At 38.7% G+C, this 22,222-nt stretch overlaps 1 protein-coding gene across 7 annotated transcripts in view; it reads left to right on the forward strand.

Moving 5' to 3' along the window:
* lifr (LIF receptor subunit alpha) overlaps positions 1-22,222 on the forward strand; it is a 106,438-nt gene that overhangs the window by 46,571 nt on the left and 37,645 nt on the right. For 6 of the 7 annotated variants that reach the window (XM_062972466.1, XM_062972468.1, XM_062972470.1 and 3 more), the window contains 10 exons: positions 2,734-2,857; positions 3,723-3,883; positions 9,964-10,127; positions 11,552-11,726; positions 12,353-12,649; positions 14,237-14,366; positions 15,430-15,587; positions 18,013-18,158; positions 20,085-20,250; positions 21,209-21,279. In XM_062972466.1, the coding sequence (XP_062828536.1) occupies positions 2,734-2,857; positions 3,723-3,883; positions 9,964-10,127; positions 11,552-11,726; positions 12,353-12,649; positions 14,237-14,366; positions 15,430-15,587; positions 18,013-18,158; positions 20,085-20,250; positions 21,209-21,279 (1,592 nt within the window). The remainder of the gene's footprint in view (positions 1-2,733; positions 2,858-3,722; positions 3,884-9,963; positions 10,128-11,551; positions 11,727-12,352; positions 12,650-14,236; positions 14,367-15,429; positions 15,588-18,012; positions 18,159-20,084; positions 20,251-21,208; positions 21,280-22,222) is intronic. The other variant, XM_008116093.3, reaches the window with a different exon arrangement.

A 22,222-nucleotide genomic window follows, 5' to 3' on the forward strand; every position in this document is an offset into this window, starting at 1 on the left:
GTCCCAAGTGGCTAATATTCTCTTGATTTGTTAAAACTGAGGCTATCACTTGATTAAATAAACATTACTCAAAGAAGCCCAGTTCTAGTTGGTTCATTAATTTGCATGTGGGCAAAACCAAGGTTATTAATGGAAAAACATCAATGTGCAGGCCGTTTAACAAGCGATTATCTTGAAAATAAAACAAAAACGGGCTTGTTGTCGTGTTTGCCAAGTAATGGTTTGAAAGGACAAACCAAATGTGTATATTTTGCACAAACATACATATTGTTGTCTTTAAAGTCACTTTACAGATAAGACAGAACACACAGAGCTTTTTTCCTGTATAGTCAAACAATTTGTTATTTTTATCCTTTCCCCCCGAAGTGCCTACACAAAAGGCATGAAGGCAGTAGCCTTCCTTTACTGCTTGGCCTTCAGGAAAGTTAATATAGAAACGAGTTTTTGAACTATGATTCCCTGAATTATCCCACTAGAAGCCATGTTGACTCAAGAATTTTGGGAGTTGTAGTCCAAAAAAGTACATTCTGGTTTTCAGTGGCCTATTATTTCTGCATCTTCTTACCAAGGACTAACTACATGCCTTTTGTCTGTCCTTTCCTTTTCTTTCCACTGCTGGGGACTATATAATAATTTTCTCACAAAGTCTAATAGCATCATGTTAGCTACTGTATGGGTGGGTGGAATGAAGGAGGATTATCTGGCTACAGCAATACATAATAAATCTGTTTCTCTTTAGTCTGACATGTTTTCCCAGAGCATCAAAATGGATCGAGCTTCCTGGCAAACTTGGTGTATTTTTAGGCATTGCTATCTATGAGATGCATCCTCCTCCTCCTTTTTCCTACTTTTCTTGGTCTTGTTGCTGCCAACAAAATAGGGTGTGAAAGTGTTCTGAAATCATGCTACTACATTGTCTTGTCCTGTGTACTCTCCTTTTTGGCAGTGCCACCACTCAAACCAGAGACCCATTTACAGGTCCAAAAGAACCAGAACACTTAACCCTTCCTCTGCCTACTCAGATGAACTTGCTTGTACTTGCTCTACAGGCTGAGAAGTAGTAGCTTCCTCCATAAGCTCTTCCTCCAAGCTTGGTGGAGGAAGCTGCTGGGTTTCAGCTCAGACACTGGCCCTACATACACCTCACCCTCTCGGACCTATTCACACCATTCACAGAGAAGGGGATGGTTCCCTTGTTGATAAGACAAGGTACAGTAGTCACATTGACACTTGGGGCTTCATCAGATGGGCGATGGAAGTGGAGGCAGCCATCTTACCCTGTTCACTACTGTGTTTCCCCATCTTCTGGGATGGCCAGCCATCCGATGTCCTTTCCCTGCAACACCCCTCCCCAAAGACGGTCTTGGGCTCCATTTCCATGCTTTGCAGAGATGGAATCCCACGGGAAGTTTCCTTATGTCATGTAATGGCTTCCATGGGACTCCTGTGGGGCTCGCATGGAAACTGAGCCCATAGTCTGAGGCCCATGAATAACTGACCCAGGTATTTTGGATATTTTTTAAACTTAAATTTCTCTACTTATTCATGAGTACATAGGGTAGTTCTGGAACAAAAAAAAGGGACAGGATAATAGTAATGTGGTTCACATTTGTTTGTCATGACAACTACCCAAGAGCACACATCTCTGAAACACTGGCTTCCATCTAGTCTGGCCTAGGGGAAAGTCTGCTAGAAAAACTAAACAGTTTACAGCCAGCATATATTCTTAATAGATTTATATGGAGACTGAGAGCAGAAAACTGCTCAATTAATTGGGAGTCCGTATGTAGCAATACACAAAGTTTTTGGTTCATCTGACATATAGTACTCAGAGGAGAGTTTTCATAAACTGTGTGTATTTTCACACTTTTTGTTGTGATTTTTAGTTCAGTGGCTTGTGGGTTTTTTTTTTTCGTGTCAGGAGCAACCGGAGTTGCTTCTGGAGTGAGAGAATTGGCCGTCTGCAAGGACGTTGCCCAGGGGACGCCCGGATGTTTTGATGTTTTACCATCCTTGTGGGAGGCTTCTCTCATGTCCCCGCATGGAGCTGATAGAGGGAGCTCATCCGCACTCTCCCCGGGTGGGATTCGAACCTGGCAGCCTTCAGGTCAGCAACCCAACCTTCAAGTTATGAGGCTTTTATCCCCTTGGCCACCGGGGGCTCCTAGTGGCTTGTGGTTTATGTTATAGAATAGCAAGCTGTTTTTTATTATATACAGCACTCACTGATTGTCACAGCTAGAATATATCTCAGTATCTGTTCTTACATAATGATACAGTGCAGGTTTTTCAGTTAAATAATATCCCTTTGACTAGTTTTGTGATGTTTCACTGTCACAGTTCTTGGATATTCTTATCTTTAAAAGGGAGAGGAAATGAACCAGTAGCCAGCCAGTGAAGATATTTTAACAGGGGAATTATATTCTACTATAACTCGTCCTAATCAGTATTCTGGCCACAGCATTTTGGTCTTGATAAACTCCAGACTTAGTAATACCACTTCCACTATTTCAAATGATCTTTTAGTTGGGCTCTTTTTGATCAGCATAATGATTAGGTGTTGACTTCCTATTTTAAATTAACATTCTTAATACAATTGTTTGTTGAATTCCTTTTTAACTTTTGCCTTACTCTTTGTTTTAATTGTTTTTTGTTTTTGTTTATGTTGGGTCCACTTTGACTCTCAGTAATTTAAGAAAGGTCAGATATTAAATATTGACACTGTAATTTCAGATTCTTTATATAAGCCTCAGAATTTGACATGCGTAACACACAAGCTTGTTGATGTCATCTGTACCTGGACTACAGAATCGCCAGATGACTTCGGATACAGATATAAATTCTGTTATACTAGCAGGTAACAACATATCATTTTTGGCAATTATTTTATATAAACCATGCCGCTGCTGATAAGAATTTATACTTCATGGGTTTGAGTGTGCTATCAATTATCAGGGAGCTTATGATTTGAATCTCTACTCTTCTACGAAGTCACTAGGTAACCAATTATATGGCTGTTGGCATCTCCCAAATCCAAAATATGGGGATTGTAGTAGTCATCACTTTCCATACAGGGTTCCTATTAGGATTGCAATTAGATAATGCATACAAGTGCCATTGATCACTTGAAAGCACTTTAGGAAAAAAGTTATTACTACAGCTATAGATAACCAGATACATGTAATTAATTGCTTTCCTCAATAATGAAGGTCACATCACAGTTGGAAAGTTGTAACTTCTAAGGCACATCACAGTTGGAACTTAGTGAGGGGTAACTCTAGCAGTATATATATTTTAGTTACTTTTATGGTAATAGAGGTGAGATTTCACTAAATGGTAGATGAGATAGACCTCATCACTTGGTTCAAGCACTTTCTTGTGGTGTACTTCAGCTGTCTTGCATGGACTGAGGTAATGATAAGGCATATTACCTGCTTTAACCATGATATCTCATTATGGTCATTTTATATTGCCTCCAAAATCAAAGACGCTGTGGCTCTTGGTACCAGATGCTGGGGAATACATTTGAGAAGGGAATCTTGTACTTGTGGACTTCTCAGGGATATTTCATTGTCTGCTGTGCAAACAGAATGATAGACTGAATAGGCCTTTGGTCTGATCCAACAGGGCTCCCCGTAGCTCCTCTTATAGTTTTAGCTGGATGACCTCGTAACTCATCTTGAACGTGACTAATTTCATCTTCTATTATGTATCTTTTTCAGCATGTCCCTCCAAAACTGTTCAATAACAGAGGAGAAAAGCCAGACATTTCCACTGATCTTGTTTGACTCTGTTGAGATAGAGATATCTACCTTTAATTCATCTAAAAACATGGAAACTCCAATAGCTACAAATCAATTTGTGATTACTGAAAATGATATTAGTAAGTATATATTGCCTTGCAGATACTTCCCTTTCCTCTTTATTTTAGCATGCCATTATGTGAAAAAGTCTTGTCAGATTAGCATATCCGCCTCCTCCCCCCCAGTATAAGAATTTTAATACCTATTTAAAATTAAGGCATTTTGCAGGATTTCCTATATTTCTTATATTCTCCATATTCATTCCTTGTATTTCCCACATTCATTAGGCTAATTCCTCTGAGTTAAGAACTTTAAGCAAAGCTTGTATTTTTTCTTTCTGTGTCGTGAACTCCATTTTCCTTTCCAGCAGTATCCTGTTTCTGATTTTGTAGTTCTTTCTGTACATTGCATTCACAGGGAAAATATTAGAATCATGCATTTGATAAGTAATTTGTTATGGCATTTATATTTTACTTTGTGTGATCTCAGCGCATGGAACAAAATAGTGTGTTTGTGTGAGAGAGAGAGAGGAGGAGGGAGAGAGAGAAAAAGAGAGAGAGAGAGAGTCCATAATCATTGAAGTTGCAGGAATGAAAGGGGCATCTCTTTGTCTTAGGTATGCAAAACTTTAGAGATGAAATCAAGAAGTTTCAACCTTGGAATTCAGTCAGCCTGTAATATTCCAGAATAGCACCTCAACTTTCATAATAATTTGGCCTCTATTTATATGTTTGGAAGTACCCAAGTCTTTTGTTTTTTTAAGCAAAGCTCTTGCCTGTGAGGTTTGAAACAACAGTAGCATTCTACAATACAGGCTTTCTTCTCGGCTTTGTCATAAGAGATTGACTTGTACGCTGTTACGAGCCCTGAGTTTAGATTAGTTCTGTGTGGAAATAGCCTTGTGTGTTTTTCAAGCAGACATTAAAGTCTTTGAGCTTAGTCTAACCGAAATTGTGCTAATACATCTCAGACTTTTCACATGTGTTTTGCTTTATTCTACTATCTATTATGTATTTATTGTGTCAGAAGCAAATTGAGAATATAGCTAAAATGTATTTAAAAACCACATAGTTAAATATTTGGCATTATGCTAAATTTACTTTGACCAGAAGCTGGCCACTTGGAGTGCCTCTGGTGTCGCTGTGAGAAGGTCCTCCATTGTGCATGTGGCAGGGCTCAGACTGCATTGTAGTTTTTTGTTTTTTTTAAATATGTTATTATTGTAAATATCAGTAGAACAACAACAAAATCCATCAACATACACATCCAATCACGTATTCTCGGTAACATTACACTTGCTAATTCCACTTTTATCTCCCATTTATGTCAAGTAGTTTTTCACCTCTCCCCCTCCCTCTTGGAACAGTACTTTCTTTCATTCAGATATTATTTTAATTGATCAATTGTAAGTAGAGAATGATTCAATTCTTTATATTTTCTTTGTCCTTTGACTTTATCTATCAAACTTCCCCATTTCAGATCCCAATTCTTTTTTATTCGGCCTGATATATATTTAGTTCTCCTTTCAAGGATATAATCCTGAAGCATAAAATCAGCTAGGTATTCATACCATTTTTTAACTTCCCACTTTGTTTGCTCTTTCCAACCCAAGGCAACTGTTGCTTGAGCGGCAACTATCATGTATTTTATAATTTCCCCCCAGTCCTTAGTAATTTTGTTCTTATCTGCATTGTAGTAAGTGGTCTGTGGTTTGCTCTTCTCCACACTCGCATATTGTGGACTCCACTTTATAGCCCCATTTCTTGAGATTGGTTATTCTGCTGAAATCAGAGAAACATGATGGTACTTTGCTACTGCTGCTTTTCCTTCTTCCTCTTCTCTTTTAAGGAAACAATGATGCCTCAAAACAATAATGTGACCATATGTTTGTCTGGGACCTATGGCCTGGAGGGTTCTAGAATGAAATCATTACATACTTTCCTATCCTCTTTCTCCCACATATTTTCCTCTCTCCGATCTCCTTTGCTTTTTTGACTTTTTGTCTTCCTCCCTTCAATTAGTAGTATCACTCTTTCTCTCTCTTGCTTTCTCCTTTTCTTAACCATGTTAGGGGAGATGAGGAATGTTGGCTTTTCTTTCCCTCCACACAGACCCAAAGTCATCCTGGGGAAAGCAAAATGCTAGGTTTGGCTGCAACTTCCTCTGCTGTTAAGGGGAGTGAAAGTCCTGATACTGGGATGGAAGTGGGGAGAGAAAGAGTAAATTGAAATAGAGAGCTGGGGATGTTTGAGTAAGGAGACCAAAGGGGCACAACTGGGAGGTGAACACACCTAGAAATAGATTGTAAGCACAGGAGTATTCCAACCTGAGAGAGGATAGAGAGGGAAGACAGATCAGAAGGGTCTTGTAGGGTGTGATGGAGGAAAAGGAGAACCTGATGCTACAAAGTTCCCTTTCCATAACAAAGTGGAATGTGTGTGTGTGTGTGTGTGTGTTTGTGAGAGAGAGAGAGTGCTGATAGGTTATCATTGCTGGCAACATCATTGAGAAGATGGCTATTTTATTGAAGCTGAAACCCTGCAACATTAGGAATGTCATCAGCCCTCCACGTTCCCTAGATTTAAGAGTGCAAACCCCACGCAAAAGTGGAAAAACTGCAAATAAAAAACACATTTTTAAACTGATGGAACACTCTTCTAGGAAACTCTAATTCTTCCAGTATGATTCTATGGGCAATGTCTGGTGGATGTTGATAATAAAATAATTCTGGATAGCCTACAAATGCCTAGAGAAGTGTCTAGGAATCTTTAAGTCTTCCAGTGCAACACTACATGTATTTCAATGCACATGAGTATGCAGAGCCTATAATTTATCCTATACTTAAAGTCTTTTCCTTTTAACTCATCAGTTACTGTGTCATCAGTTCTTAATACTGCTGTTGTTTATGCCCTGGAGAGTTACGTTGAATTGTCTCATAGGAACACAGTGAGTCAGACTGATAGTCTATTTTTTGATATTGCCTTCTATACTGTCTGACAGTCATTTCCCAGAATTTCCTGCATGAGTCTTTGCTAGCTCTAAACTCCGCTGAAGGTGTCAGAGAGTGAATCCAGGAGCCTCTAGTACATATGTTATATTACTTAGCATTAGAATATGAAATATCAGATATATTCTAGGCTTCTCCAGAAAGCAAAACAGTCTCTGGAAGTGCCAGGACTTTTCATTTCATTTGTTTTCATTTTCCTCACACATTCCTTGGTTTGCATCCAAACACTTCCTTAAACTATCCCAGGTTTCCCTCCTTCCTCCTTCTCCTTTGTGTTCTCCCCTTTCCTGCTTTCACTGATAATGTGATGCATCTAAACCAGAGTTTCTCAAACTGTGCTCCTCCAGATGTTTTTGACTTCAGCTCCCACAATTCCTAACAGCTGGTAAGCTAGCTGGAATTTCTGGGAGCTGAAGTCCAAAACACCCAGAGGAGCACAGTTTGAGAAACACTGATCTAGACTCATGCAATATTTTATTTATTGATTTTTAGTAATTTTCACATAGCTGCTGCCACAGCTTCCTCCTCCTGGAGATATAGTCAAACTCCTAAAATACTTCAATCATGTTGAACTATAATTAAGCATTGGAAATATTTTGTTTAATGCTGAAATTCCTCTTTCCCTTTTTGGATTCTGTTCAGTCTGGAGACCATAGCTGTGATTTACTAGTGGCAGTTATTTTAGATTATTTCAGAATAAAACAGACAATAAAAGTGAAATCCATTCCATGTTGGAAATTACTGGGTGTTGCACCTCAGCAGGGTTTCGCCTTGCTCACAGCACTCACCAAGAAACCAAACGTAAAAGCCCAAGCAGTTTATTAAGAAAGTACAGTAGAGTCTCACTTATCCAACATAAACGGGCCAGCAGAATGTTGGATAAGTGAATATGTTGGATAATAAGGAGGGATTAAGGAAAAGTCTATTAAACATCAAATTAGGTTATGATTTTACAAATTAAGCACCAAAACATCATGTTATACAACAAATTTGACAGAAAAAGTAGTTCAATACGCAGTAATGCTATGTAGTAATTACTGTATTTACGAATTTAGCACCAAAATATCATGATGTATTGAAAACATGGACTACAAAAATACATTGGATAATCCAGAACGTTGGATAAGTGAGATTCTACTATATATATAAAAAGGGCAAAACACCAGGGAACAAATAAAGGATAATATCCAAGAGTCAATAGTAGGCAAAAATCACAGGCAAATAGCCAAGCCAAACTGTTTACAGAGAATAATTCACAGGTATCATAAATCTAAAATACACAGCTAGTAACCAGGAACAAAACAGGAACATGAATCCCAGAATAATCCCTAGAACAAGGAACCAAAACATGAGCATGAATCTTGGGTCTTTCACCCCGACTTGAACAGAGAACAGGGCCAAGGAACCTTCCAGGTTGAGCGACGTTGTCAGATCTAAAATTCTTTCACAGAACTCTCTACTTAAGGGCTGCAAAACATGAATGCATTCTTCTGCACCCCCCGCTTCTCCCTATCTCTCCCACGAAGTCCCTCAGCTCTTCTTCACCTGATTCCCTCCCCTCTCAGAGCCAGCCGAGAATAATAATAATAAACTTTATTTTTATATCCCGCCCCATCTCCCCGAAGGGACTTGGGGTGGCTCACAACAGGGACAAGCCTGAAACAACAACACAACATATTTGACAAAAACTTAAAACATTCCAACGATACATAAACTAAAATAATGTACAATACATTAAAATCCAAGCAAATAAAATCAGAGTAATTAAAAGCAAATCAGTGGGGACAGGTTTCATAAAGTGCTGTATCATGGAAATAAGTAACAGTGATAAAGTGCCATATGCTTTTAAAACAGAAAGAAGTATTCTAATGACAGCTCTATTGGGCCTATTCATTCAAACACGCTCTGGAACAACCATGTTTTCAATTCCTGGCGGAAAATGGGCAGGCAAGGAGCTAACCTGATCTCCTTAGGGAGAGTGTTCCAGAGCCGGGGGGCCACTGCCGAGAAGGCACTCTCCCTCGTCCCCACCAGCCGAATTTGAGACAAAGGCGGGAGCGAGAGGAGCGCCTCCCTGGATGATCTTAGGTTCACGTTGGTTCGTAGGAGAGGAGGCGATCACGGAGATAGGCGGGTCCTGAACCGTTTATGTTTATCCTCGGATGAGCTCATGGATGAGCTTATGGCATCTTGGCTGTTGTTACTAGGTGAAAGCTCACCTCCCTGACTGCTGGATTTTAAAACATCAGAATTTTCACACAGTACACAGAAGCAGGTTTTTGCTCTAACAGCACCTTCTGTTCCCCCGTCTTAGCTGTATCTGAATCCAGCATTCTCACTGGCTCCGTAACTGCATCTTCCAGTCTCACAGACCCTGACACCACAAACCCCCTCATCATCATCATCAGGTTGAACCACAACACTGGGTTAATTTCAACTGATCTGGGAAAGATCCTTGATAATGCCAAGAATTCCCAGGAAATATTCCGGGATGAAAAAAATGTAATATGGACATAGAAAATAAAATCAGTTTGTACAGGTACAAAATCTGAGACTTTCAGGATTTTTTTCTCATCTGGAAGAGCTATCTGATAAAGCCAGACTGAAGAATCATTTCAAAAGCCAATAGTTTTAGGGGCTACACATGGTTTCACTCGTTTCCTGCTGCAGAACTTCCTGTAGTAAACTGATTGTTAGGAGCATAAAAGGTACTTATACATTTTCTCATTCTAAAAAAGAAAAGGTGTCTAACCAGATGAATATGCCCAACCAGGGTTCAAATCCCTGCTCAGCCATTGAATTTTACTGGGTAATCTTGAGCAAGTCATACGGTCATTGCAAATCCCCTCTGGAAACTTTATGAGAGGGTCTCCATAAATAAAAAAAACATTTGAACAAACTCAAAAAAAAATCACTGCAAAAAAAATTTTTTTACAGAAAACCATCATGACTTTTGTTTTATTGTGGATATTTCTGCTTCACAGCTGGAGAAAATTTTGAAAATAAGACAATCAATCCACCTTTATGAATAAATGTGAAGACATTGTATGGGTGGGGATTGCAAGAAGATGCAGTAGTAAAATATTGTATTGCAGCTATTACATTGAATAATTCAAAGTTGGTTTGTGTGCCCCTCCCCCTCTCCTTCCTCAGACTTCATTCCCCCTGCTCCACGTATTCATAGACTGACTCCTGACTACATATCTGACACATTGGAACTGGAGTGGTATGATGGAGGTTCGGACATTCGATATAGTATGGATGCTACCTGGGAAATTCAGATCCTCTATAAAGATCCCATGGAGGAAGTGGCCTTAGTAAGTTACTTCTCTTTACCTTTCTATTCCAATACTTGGAGTCTTGGCTTCCTTCTTATAAGAGAGTGTTAAATTTTAATTGCCATGGACATGTAAATGATTGGAAAGTGGACATCTTGAATTGGTTAAGGAAATATCCTGTTTGCTATCACAGATGGCCTGCTAAATAGCTTGCCATTGAGTCTCCCATTGAAATTACTGACCCTTCAAAGTTGTTAAAGAGCAATGCACATGATCCACCCCTCCCATAATGCTGAAAGACATATACCATCCCAAGATTACCTAATGAGCTTTTTGGCTCAGCATGCAGCTAAACAAGGCATGGGCAAACTTTGGCCTTCCAGGTGTTTTGGACTTCAACCGGCTATTAGGAATTGTGGGAGTTGAAGTCCAAAACACCTGAAGGACTGAAGTTTGCCCATGCTTGAGCTAAACCCAGTCTTCTCCAGTTATGATCCAAAATACTGACCACTATTCCACACTGTTTTTGTGGAAATATGTGCTCTGTCCTCTTCCCAAATTATTGCAGAAAGAAGCTCTGCGAACAGCATGTTGTTGCTTCATGATTTGTGATAATAAAATTGGCCTGTGACTAAGAATGAGTCATTTGGTGCATGAATAAATTTATGATTTAAAATTAGAAATGGAAAGTGATGAGACAGAAGTAGGAGACAGGAGAGGAAGTTGCAGCATAGTTGTTGAGGTCATTCAGTGCAAAGCTGCAGGTCAGTTAAGGGGCATGAGACCACTAGACACCAGTAAGTTACACAGTCACAATAAGAAATAATGTGGTACAATGATTAAAGTGGTGAAATGGGACAAGGGAGGCTCAGATTCAAATATTCACTTAGTTCTAAAAATCACAGAATGATTTTTAGCCATTCACTACATTCCTAAACCTAAATTTACCTCACAAGTAATTTCCACCATTTCTGCTTTGTGGGTTCACTATCTTCTCTTTTCCCAATCTTCATCTGATGACCTTTTTATTTCAAGCAGCTGGAACAACAAACCGTAGTTGCAACTTCAGATATCAGAAAATGTTCTAGCTCAAACAAGTCAGAATTGTTATCCAGCATCAAACCATGGATTCAGATGATGATTGGTAATCAGCAAACAACAACATATACATGTTCACCAATTAGAATGAGTCAAATTTCAAAAAACATATCAGATCACTACCAAAATTGTCATTGTTCCAATACAGTAAGAAGTGACGGAAGTAGAGGCATGTGGCAGCTATTTCCTTTCTGCTTATATTCTACTAAACAATGTTTTAGTGCAATTGGCAAACTAGGGTAATCTTCAAAACAGTGAAAAATTCAGTCTCGTAACCATGTTCTCCTATCTAATTTGTCAAATAGCATTAGTTCAGATAATGAATTTTTAAAATGTATTTTGAAAGCTTGCTTTTACATTTCTAGATAACATATAAGTCAAAATTAAATGGCAATGACACCCTCCTCCATTGGAAATGGACATCAAATATCCCTTTTAATTGCACTACACATTATGTAAGGATTCGCTGTTTCCTTCATGAGAATATGTTTTTTGGAAAGATATCATGGAGTGAATGGAGCAAACCTGCGGACATTCCTGGTAAGAAGATACTATTGAACATAGTGTTTGAAGAAGATGTATCTTATTAAAAGTGCAGTATTGATGGTAAGCAGTGATATATAATGGCTTCCTGACTCGCATACATTTTTTCTACTACACTGCTTAGTAAATGGCTGTTGCAACATTTTGGTTTATAAGTGAAGCTAAGATTGTATAGAAACCTTTGTCAAAGTTTTGGGAGATTTAGACTTAAAAACTGTTACATTTATGTAGTATAATGATTGGGTACTAGAGAGCAGAGACAGGAGCTGAATGACCCTCCTTTATATTGTTGAACTACATTTCCCAGCAGCTCCAGCTAGCATGGTTAATGGTGAGTCATGTTGGGAGTATCACTGTGTTAGAAGTTTTAAGAATCTGGTTGAATTCACCTCCCAAATAGATTCCTTTGTAGCTTTCCAGTATTTTATGAGAACAAGAACTGCAGTTTTGCATTGAGTTTATTCACAACAATGTCGGTGCTATTCATTTGATTGGGCGTGTTTGGAAACAATAGCTAAGAGGTAGCATCTGTAAAAGTCATGTTGTGCAACTGCTCAGCTAAAATGAATAACGACCAAATATTGCTGATCTTTCTTCTCTTTATTTCAACCTTTTTATTACAGGAAAGGATACAGATTACACTCGTGGCAAAATGTATCCTACTGACAAAGTAGTGCTCGTAGGTTCCAATGTGACTTTCTGCTGTGTGTGGAGAAAAGAAGAAAGTAATTTTGATTTTCATCTGAGTCCTGAACTCTGCCCACCTCAAGGGTGTCAGAATGCCACTCTTTCCAACTGGAGCAAGTTAATCCAAGTGCAAAATGTCCCAGCGTCACAATCATCTGGGAGAAACATAATATGTCGAGGAAAGAACTCTAAAGGGGGAAATCCTATTTATGGAACTGTTCTGTTTTCAGGCTGTAAGTATATGGAATGAAGTAAGTAAATAGACATTTTATGATGCCTTCAGATTTTAGGAATGAATGTAGACTCACTCCCCATCTCCTGGTATGGAAGTCTGTGTTTCACTCCAAGCTTGAATTCAATGGATATTGGTCACAACCTTTACTAGGCTTGTTAACAAGAAACCCTTTCTATTGGTTCCTCTCCAAAGAAATTTCTTTTTAAAAAGGGAAGACAAGCAGGAGGATTTTTCATTTCCATCCTGCAAAGCCAGAACAGACCAGAGAGCTCTTACTTGAAGCCAAGGCTTCAAATGAGTATCACCTCAGTTTTTTTCAGGGAAATGTGGAATTTTTTTGTCTTTTCTGCCAAAATCATTGAATGAGTGGTTCTATAGAACTATACCTTCCATGTAATTATGCAAAGTTCCTTCAGCAAGACCTTCCTATCTCTATTTCTCTTGTCAACAAGGAATAGGAAAGAAGGGGGTAAATATAAGACCATGCCATGCTGAGATTTTGCCCGAGAAATGCATTGGAAAACAAAATGAAGCCAAGGAGTATTCATCAAGTTGCCAGGGCAAGACTATCACAGGCTCATAGTGACCTGAGATCTATAAATGTCATGGGGCAGGTCCTGGAGATGCTGAAGGGTGATATTGCAAGAAACAACCCCTGGTAATTGCATTAAGCATGATGCCTTAAATGTTCACCAACTTTTGCAGAAACTATGGCTTTCAAATAAAAACATTAAGTCTTAACAAATAAGGAAAACACATATACATTCATTCCAAGAAATTGCTCTTGCCCTGAGATTCCTTGCCTTGAGGATTGCAGAAAAGAAACCAGAGCCTGAGATCTAACAACTCTGGTTTTCATCCCCAGACACTTCTTAAAACTAATCATTTGAAGTAGGGAGATCTAAGAAATAATGGTTTGCTGAAGATATGGCAGTAGGCTTCCCTTGTATGCCTTGGGGTTGTTTTTTGTAAGAATGTAGAGCTCATTATGATCTTGTTATGAGAAAACCCAACACTATTTTTCTGTTCATTCCCTGATTGTTTATAATATGAAGAATTTGATGGCGCTTCCAACATAAGACATTTTAATTTGAAGCTATAAAACATTGGTGCTTATGAATAGTATTTAGAGTGAAAGTATGGTCTTTTCTTAGAAGAATCATCTGGACAACTTGAGACAGCAGGTCTTTCTGCATATTTTCTCTGTATTTTGCCTTATCCACTTGAGTATCCATATCTGATATAATGAATATTTTATGAAGGTCCTGGTTGCTGAATTGCAAAAATGTCTAGTTCCTTAGGTTTACTGTTTCATGAGTTTAATACAGTGCAGTGTTGCTAGAATAATTTTGCTGCAGAAAATTTGGGTTTAGCTTTAAGTACTGGCTTTTCTTACAGAACAGTAGTTGAATATTCCTAAAGCCAGTTTACCTGGTTAATCAGCAGCACCAGCTTTTGGTAGGTTACCATACATTCAGTATAAACCAGAACTGCAACCAAGGATTTTCAAGATAGCTGTGGCATGTGGTTAAACATGTGTATGTAGCTACATGCCATTGCTCTGTCATTTTTCTCATTGCTACAGACCCTCCTGACGTTCCACAAAATGTAAGCTGTGAAACAAAGGATTTAAAGGAAATTACATGCAAATGGGAACCAGGAAGGCCAACTAGTCTAGATGGCAGTCGAAAAACATCCTACACTTTATCTGAACGGTAAATCTTTGTGTGCATGTGTGTGATTCTTCAAATTGCCAATCGACTTATAGCGACATTATGAATTTCATAGGGGTTTCTTAGGCAAGGAATACTCAAAGGTGGTTCTGCTAATTCCTTCCAATTGTTGCCTACAATAACTGATGTTTGTTGGCCCCTTGTTCTTAACCCAATGATATAAATTGTAGACAGTAGGTAGGAAACACTTTTTGTGTAAAAATTACCATTTGTTTAAATAGACTTTTTATTCTCAGCAATAAATATCTATGTGAAAATTCAATCTAAAAAGTTGATCTTAAAAAGCTAGTGGATTTTTTTTTTGTTGTTCATGATACCAAATAGAGTAGATCTGAATAGGAATACCATACCCTATTGGAAAGTAAACTAATAGCCATAAAATTACTGCAAAATTCTTTGTATTTTGAGAAATATTTCTCTGCACAGAAGCTAATGTTTTTTCTGTGTAGAAATCTGTTTTCTGTGCAAAGGATTCTGTGCAGAAATGGACATCATATACTTTCTGCATAGAAAAACCACATGTACCTATTTTTACAGAAAGTGTATTTTCTACACACAAAACGTGTTCCCACATAGAAAAAAAGTGTATTGCTTTATGAATACTCCTTAAAGCAAGACCATGATATTGAACAATGTGGAAATCACTGAGTTGCTGTGGGTTTTCTGGGCTGTACAGTCATGTTCCAGAAGAATTCTCTTCTGACATTTCGCCCACATCTATGGCAGGCATCCTCAGAAGTTATGAGTTCCTCACAATCTCTGAGGATACCTGACATAGATGTGGGCAAAACGTCAGGAGATAAATGCTTCTGGAACATGGCCATACAGCCCAGAAAACTTACAGCAATCCAGTGATTCCGGCTATGAAAGCCTTCGACAACGCAATGTGGAAATCTTTGTATTCTCATTTAGGGTTTAGCAGGATCTATTGATTTTTTATTCTTGTCTATGGAGACACTGATTATGGTAATGTACATCTCCAGAACTGACAAAAGGTTTATTGTACTGTTTCTACTTGTATTGCCTCTTCCTCTTAACGTTTCAGAATATCTGGGATAACAATTCCACATCCAAGAGACAAAACAACTTATCAGTGTAATTTTCCAGTTCTGAACAATCAGACAACATATGACATCACGATCCACGCTACCAATCGTCTTGGTAAAACAAATGCCTCTCTTTACTTCAGTATAAAAACCCGAAGTAAGTGTTTATTTATATACAATGCCAAAGGTTAACATGTGTGCCATTGGTTTTGAAAAGAGGGATTCTGTTCATATATTTAAGTAGAGTTCATTAAGTCATTCTTCTCTTCTTTCACCTAATTTTGACTAACACAGAACTTGTGTTTTATTCCTGATTATTCAGATGAATGCTGCCTGTATGCATTTTGGAAAGAATATAGCAATAATCCAGGAATAAATTCTGATTTAATATTACAAGTGTTAGTTAATTTACTAATACTCGTTTTGCAATTTTTTCAGTTCTTCAACCAAAAGTTTGTTTTGACACGTATTTTGTCAGTTTGTGAATATGTATCCAAAAATAAATCCACTCTAAAATTGTTATGATGCTTTGCAAATATTTTCCCTCATAGAAATGTTTTCATATGCACTTTTCGCAGCATCTACCTGTTATGCAAATATTTTCTCCAATATAATGTAAAGATTTCCCCTGAATATATGCATAATTGTGTGCATTTTCCTCAATATGCTACTTTTTATACATTTTATTTTTCTAATAAAATGTATTCTTGCTGGCATTTTCTTTTTATATACGCCATTTTTGTATGCATTTCCCCTTCATATATTTATTTTAGGACCATTTTTTATTTGTCAGACAGACTAATATTCTGAAAAGCGCTTTAGTGTGTAAGTGAATTTTAACTGTGCATAGGTTAAGTAGTTTCAAATTCGGTGCAGTGACCCCAAAAAGCCATATCTGACAAGTTTCTTCTACGTCCCCTCACAATTTATCTGAATACTTTAGTACAGGTATGTGGAACAAGCTGAGTTCAATCATTTTCTTCTCATTGGGGGTGAGAGAAAAGCTGGGCTCTAATGACTGACATGTGACTGAGACTTCATTCCTGGAGATAAACAGAAGAGGGGACAAACTCTGTTTCTCCCCAGTCCTTCAGTTTTTCCTAGTTTGTATTTGTTTGGGTCTGGAAGCAAATGTATAAGAAGTTTCTGATTCCTTCTCTATGTCTGAGCTGCAGATGAGAGTTATACCTACAGTCGTTTGTTTCTGCATCTGTCAGATACAAAAATAGAGTAAGATAATGTTCTCTAGTCTCCTCCTTCTAATTTGTCTCTCCCTTCCAAACTAGAATCAGGAGGCTCAAGATCATAGCATGACTCTATGCTTGATGGACATCAAGCGCAAATTCCTTTTCAGCTAAAAGAAGGAAAGGGTGGTATAATAGGCTAGTCCTGTGCCAGTCAGATGCTTGAGAAAATATTTTTTTGGTTCAGCAAGTCCTAGAAATTTGTAGTTTAAAAAGTACATTTTTTAAGCTTTGTATTCGTGTTTGTTATTGGATGTCTCCAGGTCGTTTTCAACTTATGGTGATGCTAGGGTGAACCCATCATAGAGTTTCCTTGGCAAAATTTGTTCAAAAAAACGTAACAATTGCCTGAGGTTGATAGATTTTCCCAAAGGTAACCCAGTGGGTTTTAATGGCTAAATAGAAAATTGAACCCTGGTTTCCAGAGTCTTACAGCCTTATCACATGGGGCATAATAAGTGTCCTGGGACTCTACTGTCCCACTTCATTCATGGAACCCCACACCACCCATTATACAACATAAGGTGACTTCTGGTGGGGCTCCATTGGTCAACTGAGGTGACATTGTGGTAGGAGGCTGCTGCTGCCAACTCAAAAGCAGCCCCGATTCCATAAGGAACATGGGATGGGGAAGCATGAGTTGGGGAAGCGTCAGCTGCTGGCCAGGGCAGTGAGATTGCCCCAGTGCCACCCTGATTCGCCATGGAGGCTTGTGAATCATAACGCTGGCAAGGCTGCCTGTGATGAGTCCCTTAGTCCAAATATCAGACCATTTCACTGCACTGATCCTGAGCTGAGAGACAGAACAACCATCTTTTATCTGCTTCCACCTCTGAATTATTTGAGGGCAGGAATTGGTCTTGTGAGAGCTCTAGGATTAAAATTGGAAAAAGGAGGATTTTTTGTACTTATGTTAAGTCAGAAACCTGGAATCACTGGCAAGACCATCCCTTGGGGTATCATGTTTAATGAAAGGGATAGGAAACTTGCATCAGAAGCAGTTTGCCCTCAACTCTGCACAGACCATTACCATTTTTAAAAAATGTGTGCCCAGTATCAGCTTTTGGGGGATTTTAGGGGCTTCAAGGGAGGAGGTTACAGACTGAAACTGCCACATTTGAATGCCACTTTGGATATTTGACCTCTACAAAAACAGCTATGATGTGTTTTGTCACCTGAAAATTGATCTGGGAACATTGGAAATCTTCTGAAGAGAAATTGGCTTGCAAAAATTGGAACAGGAGCACATGCCCCCCATCCTGTGTTATAATGATTATAACTGAGCAAATAAAAAGTAGCTACTGATGTCATTTCAGCTGAACTTCTCTTTCTCAACAGTTCATCCGAGTCCCCCCACAGATTTAACTGTGACTGATAATAGTCCAACTAACATAAGCCTCTCTTGGCATCTGCCTGGAAATTTCATGAAAACCCAACTTAAGTTTCAAATTAAGGTTTCCAACAGCACTTTCAGCAAACTAAAGGTAGGTGTCTACAGTTGTTTGCTATATATTTATAATGTAAAATTTGCTATTTAAGTACAGAAAAATATAGAATTTGTATTCCCCATGTTAATTGAAGGGAAATGTAATTCAAAACAATAATGTACGCAAGCTCTATTATAAATTTAATGGAGTCTTTGTCCAATATTTTTCCCTTGTACATGGATTTATTGTTTCATTATTAGAGCAAACTATGTTACAACACTGCATTTATGCCAGTTTTGCAACTTTCCCTCACCAGTGGCAATAAAGAGGCACCTTCAGTGGCTCCCATTCATTCATTAACTAAACTCTCCTTTTATTTCCTTTCTTTTCTGTTTTGTCCCCTCCTCCTGCTCTTTTTAAAAATGTTTGGCCACCTTCGCAGGCAACCACATTGGCCAAAAAAGTGCCTCCATGTTGGCACAATGCCATGTGGCTCATGATTATGCTATGAATAATGCAGACCTGTAGAGAGAACTGATTGTTGGAGGTCTTGTGCATTTGGCATTCTCTTCTGGCTTGGTGTGGATCAGTAGCAAAGACCATGCCTATCAGCCCTTCCTACATAACTGTATCAATCATATGCATATCCCAGAGGAAAGCCAGTTGCCACACTGCTGTATCACTAATGAAAAGGGACCAAACAAAATGCTTACCAGCATGTAAGCAAAATATACAGAATCTAGCAACCCAACATATGAATAAAAAAACCAAGCAAACAATTATTCTATCTTGTATTTTATAGTTGCTTCAGTATTTGTATCCTGGTCTACATTGTAGGATTTCAGACTGGTGTATGGATAAAACAATATATAATTGTAAACAATCCCAAATTAAAACAGTTTGAACACATTAATAGGGAACAAAAACCATGGCCATTAAAATCATGTACATTTAAAGGTAAATGAATTCCTGAAATTTTATAATAAGGAGCCACATCTTGCCTTGATGCTAGACAGATAGCAACAGTGTTGGACATTTGTAGGAAGGGCTTCCACGGTTAGAGTATCGCAAAGGTCCTCTCCCATGATTTCCTTCAGTAAATTGCTTCCGCTAGTGAAATACAGAAGCAGGCTCCTCCTGCAGACCTCTGTTCTCAAAAAGGTATATGTTAGAAGACCCTTCATGTGACAGTTTTGAATCCCTTTAGGGCTTTTAATATGGAAATGTAGTATTCTATATTAAGTAGTACGTTGCTTCATAATTCCCAGAATTCACAATACAGAAAATATCATTATGCATATTTCATGACCTATAAACTGTATAGTTTTATACAAAAAGGTACAATATGACTTCTGTGTCCGCAAGTTTCCTTTGCAAGTTTTCTTTGTGAGATGTGCGCGCACGGCGAGAACAGGAAGCTAGTGTTGCTGGCTCGTGCGTGCCCACACCCTTCCCATTACTGGAGAGCGGCAGGCCGGGTTTCCGAAGGCAGTGGCGGCTACTTCTTGGCTTCCCTCTGGCAAGAAGAGGGAGGCACCTGGCAAAAATAGGAGGCCGGTGCTGCGGGCGCACATGCTATTGCCATCTCCAAGGATTATTTTCACCAGCCCCATAGTGCAGGCATGGACAAATTTGAGCACCGCAGGGTTTTTGGACTTCAACTCCCACAACTACCTCCAGGTTAGAGCAGGCATGGATGGGCAAACTTGGGCCCTCCAGGGATTTTGGACTCTTCAACTCCCACAACTCTCACTTGAATATAGGCCAAGGGGGACTTTTTCAGTCTTAAAAAAGGTTTGAAAAACTCAGCTTTTATTCGAGTATATATGGTATTCTGGTGACAGCTTGATAGTAGCAGTTATCTCTATCATGTTAAAAGACCTTGTGAATAGGCAATCCTGTACAAGTATAGAGTAACAACTATAATTCTAGTAAGCTGCAATTTTTGTTTGACAAAAAGTTTGTTTTTGCTTTTATTTACAGAATGTGCATTTAGATGGTACAGAAAACTCACTTTACACGATTTCAATGGATAATTTGCACCCCTATACATTTTATACTTTCCAAGTTCGTTGTTCAGCGAATGAGCCCTTCTTCTGGAAATGGGGCAATTGGAGCAAGGGACTGTCTCACCAAACTCTAGAAGCTCGTAAGTTTATTGAATCACAAACAAATCTTGGAAAAGTAATTCCAGAATTCCTCAAATAACATATAGGAGCTATTGTAATGTGGAGGGGCCCAATGACAGTAAGCATTCTGTCACAGTGAACACGTCTTTCCCATGCCTGAGGGTACAGAAAACTACTGAGGTAGGAAGATGAAGCTAATTGTCCTCTAGAAGAGAAGGTCCCGGAGTTTGTGCTCCACCCACCACATGTCAGCTGATCAAAGAAGATGGATTAAGAAGACAAGGGTAATGGAAAGGGAGAATGCCTTAGAGAAGAGGAAGGTTGTCAAATATAGGAGGCAAATAGCGGACCTTTCTTTGGAGCTACACAATCAGTTTCAAGCCCTTGCAATGGACAGTGATTCTAAATCAAAGAACACGGACAGTATCAAAAGCCTCTGATATTATGATTGTACTTGTCTGGATAGAAGAAGTTTTGGCACTTCCACATTTGGAGAATAAGGAAGTATATGGTGGTGCAAAGTGAGCAATTTTGTTTTGAAATCAGGTTTTCATTCCTCTTGCCTCTTATTCAAAAGGAAAATGTTATTTGGCTACCACCACACTTCTGAATTTTAATGGTAGCATGATTTAGAGTTAAATAAAAATGGCTTTTACCCCCATGCCCACATTATTGAAATGCAACAGCACTATGGCAGCTACACTGGTGTGTGGCTCTGTAAATTTGAGAAGTTAGGCAGTGCAGCCCTAAGAGCTTCGAGTTGTTTATTCTTGCAGTAAAGGATTTTGGGGAAATGCAGCAATATTGCAAACAGAAATGTATTTTCTACTGACAGTGCTGTGGAGTCTACTTCATTTGCTGTTGTCAGCCTCATGTCATAAATGGATGATATGATCCAGTAAACCAGTTCTATACACTGTATATATAAGCAAATAAAACTTAATTTATTTGATGTAATTAAAAACCCTTATCTTGTAGCTCCTGCACGAAAGTTAGATGTCTGGCGAGAGAAAGATGCTGAAGAAGGAACTGTCATTATCTTTTGGAAGGTACATATTCAGCTGTTTCTTTTAATTTTCTTATTAGATGGCCTGGTCCAAAAGTATAACATCATTTGACTGTAAACTGATCTTTCTCTGGAGAAATTCAAACAACCATCTGTGATATAAATCATGAGAAGGAGACTTAGATTCTCAGCATTTCCTTTTTGTGACAATATATTTTGAAAGAAGCAAACTCATTGTATGCTTTTACACATTAGTTTACCATCTGAATGGGAATGCTGCTTTTTGACTGTCTCTTCTGGCATGCTCTGATTGGTTGTGTGAATTGTCAGTCAACCTTGGGTGCTGATTTGTATAGCTGGTTGTTTGTCCTTCTTTGGTGTATCTTGGGTACTAAAACTTTTATTACTTTATTTATTAAGAGCAGCTGTTCTTTAAGTGTGCTCCGTGGAGCCCTTAGGGCTCCTCAAAGCATACTGAGGGCTCCATGGTTTCCTCCTACTACTCCAAGCTTTTCCTCCTCTTTCCTGCTCTTCCCCCTCCCACGCCTCCTTTGTCACCAAAAGCCATTTTCCTCTCCTTTCTCACCTCCCAGATCCTTTTCCCCTTGCCTTGTTTGCTTCTAAAACCCCATTTCCCTCCCACTGTTCAGGGGGTGCTTTGATTCTGCTTTTCCTGCATGGCAGAAGGGGGTTGGACTGGATGGTCCCTAGGTTCCTCCTATTCCTACTATTATTATTACAAAGGCTGGGTGGCTATCTCTTGGCGTGCTTTGATTGTGCTATTATTATTCTTATTAGTAGTAGTAGTATAGGTTGGGTGGCCATCTGTTGGGGGTTCTTTGATTGTACTTTACCAGCATGACAGAAGGGGGGGGGGGTAGACTGGATGGCCCCTCGGGTTGCTCCTATTATTATTATTATTATTATTATTATTATTATTATTGTTATTACAAAGGCTGGATGGCCATCTGTTGAGGGTGCTTTGA

The sequence above is a fragment of the Anolis carolinensis genome, chromosome 2 (assembly GCF_035594765.1).
Source record: "Anolis carolinensis isolate JA03-04 chromosome 2, rAnoCar3.1.pri, whole genome shotgun sequence".
In the NCBI taxonomy this organism is placed as follows: Eukaryota; Metazoa; Chordata; class Lepidosauria; order Squamata; family Dactyloidae; genus Anolis; species Anolis carolinensis.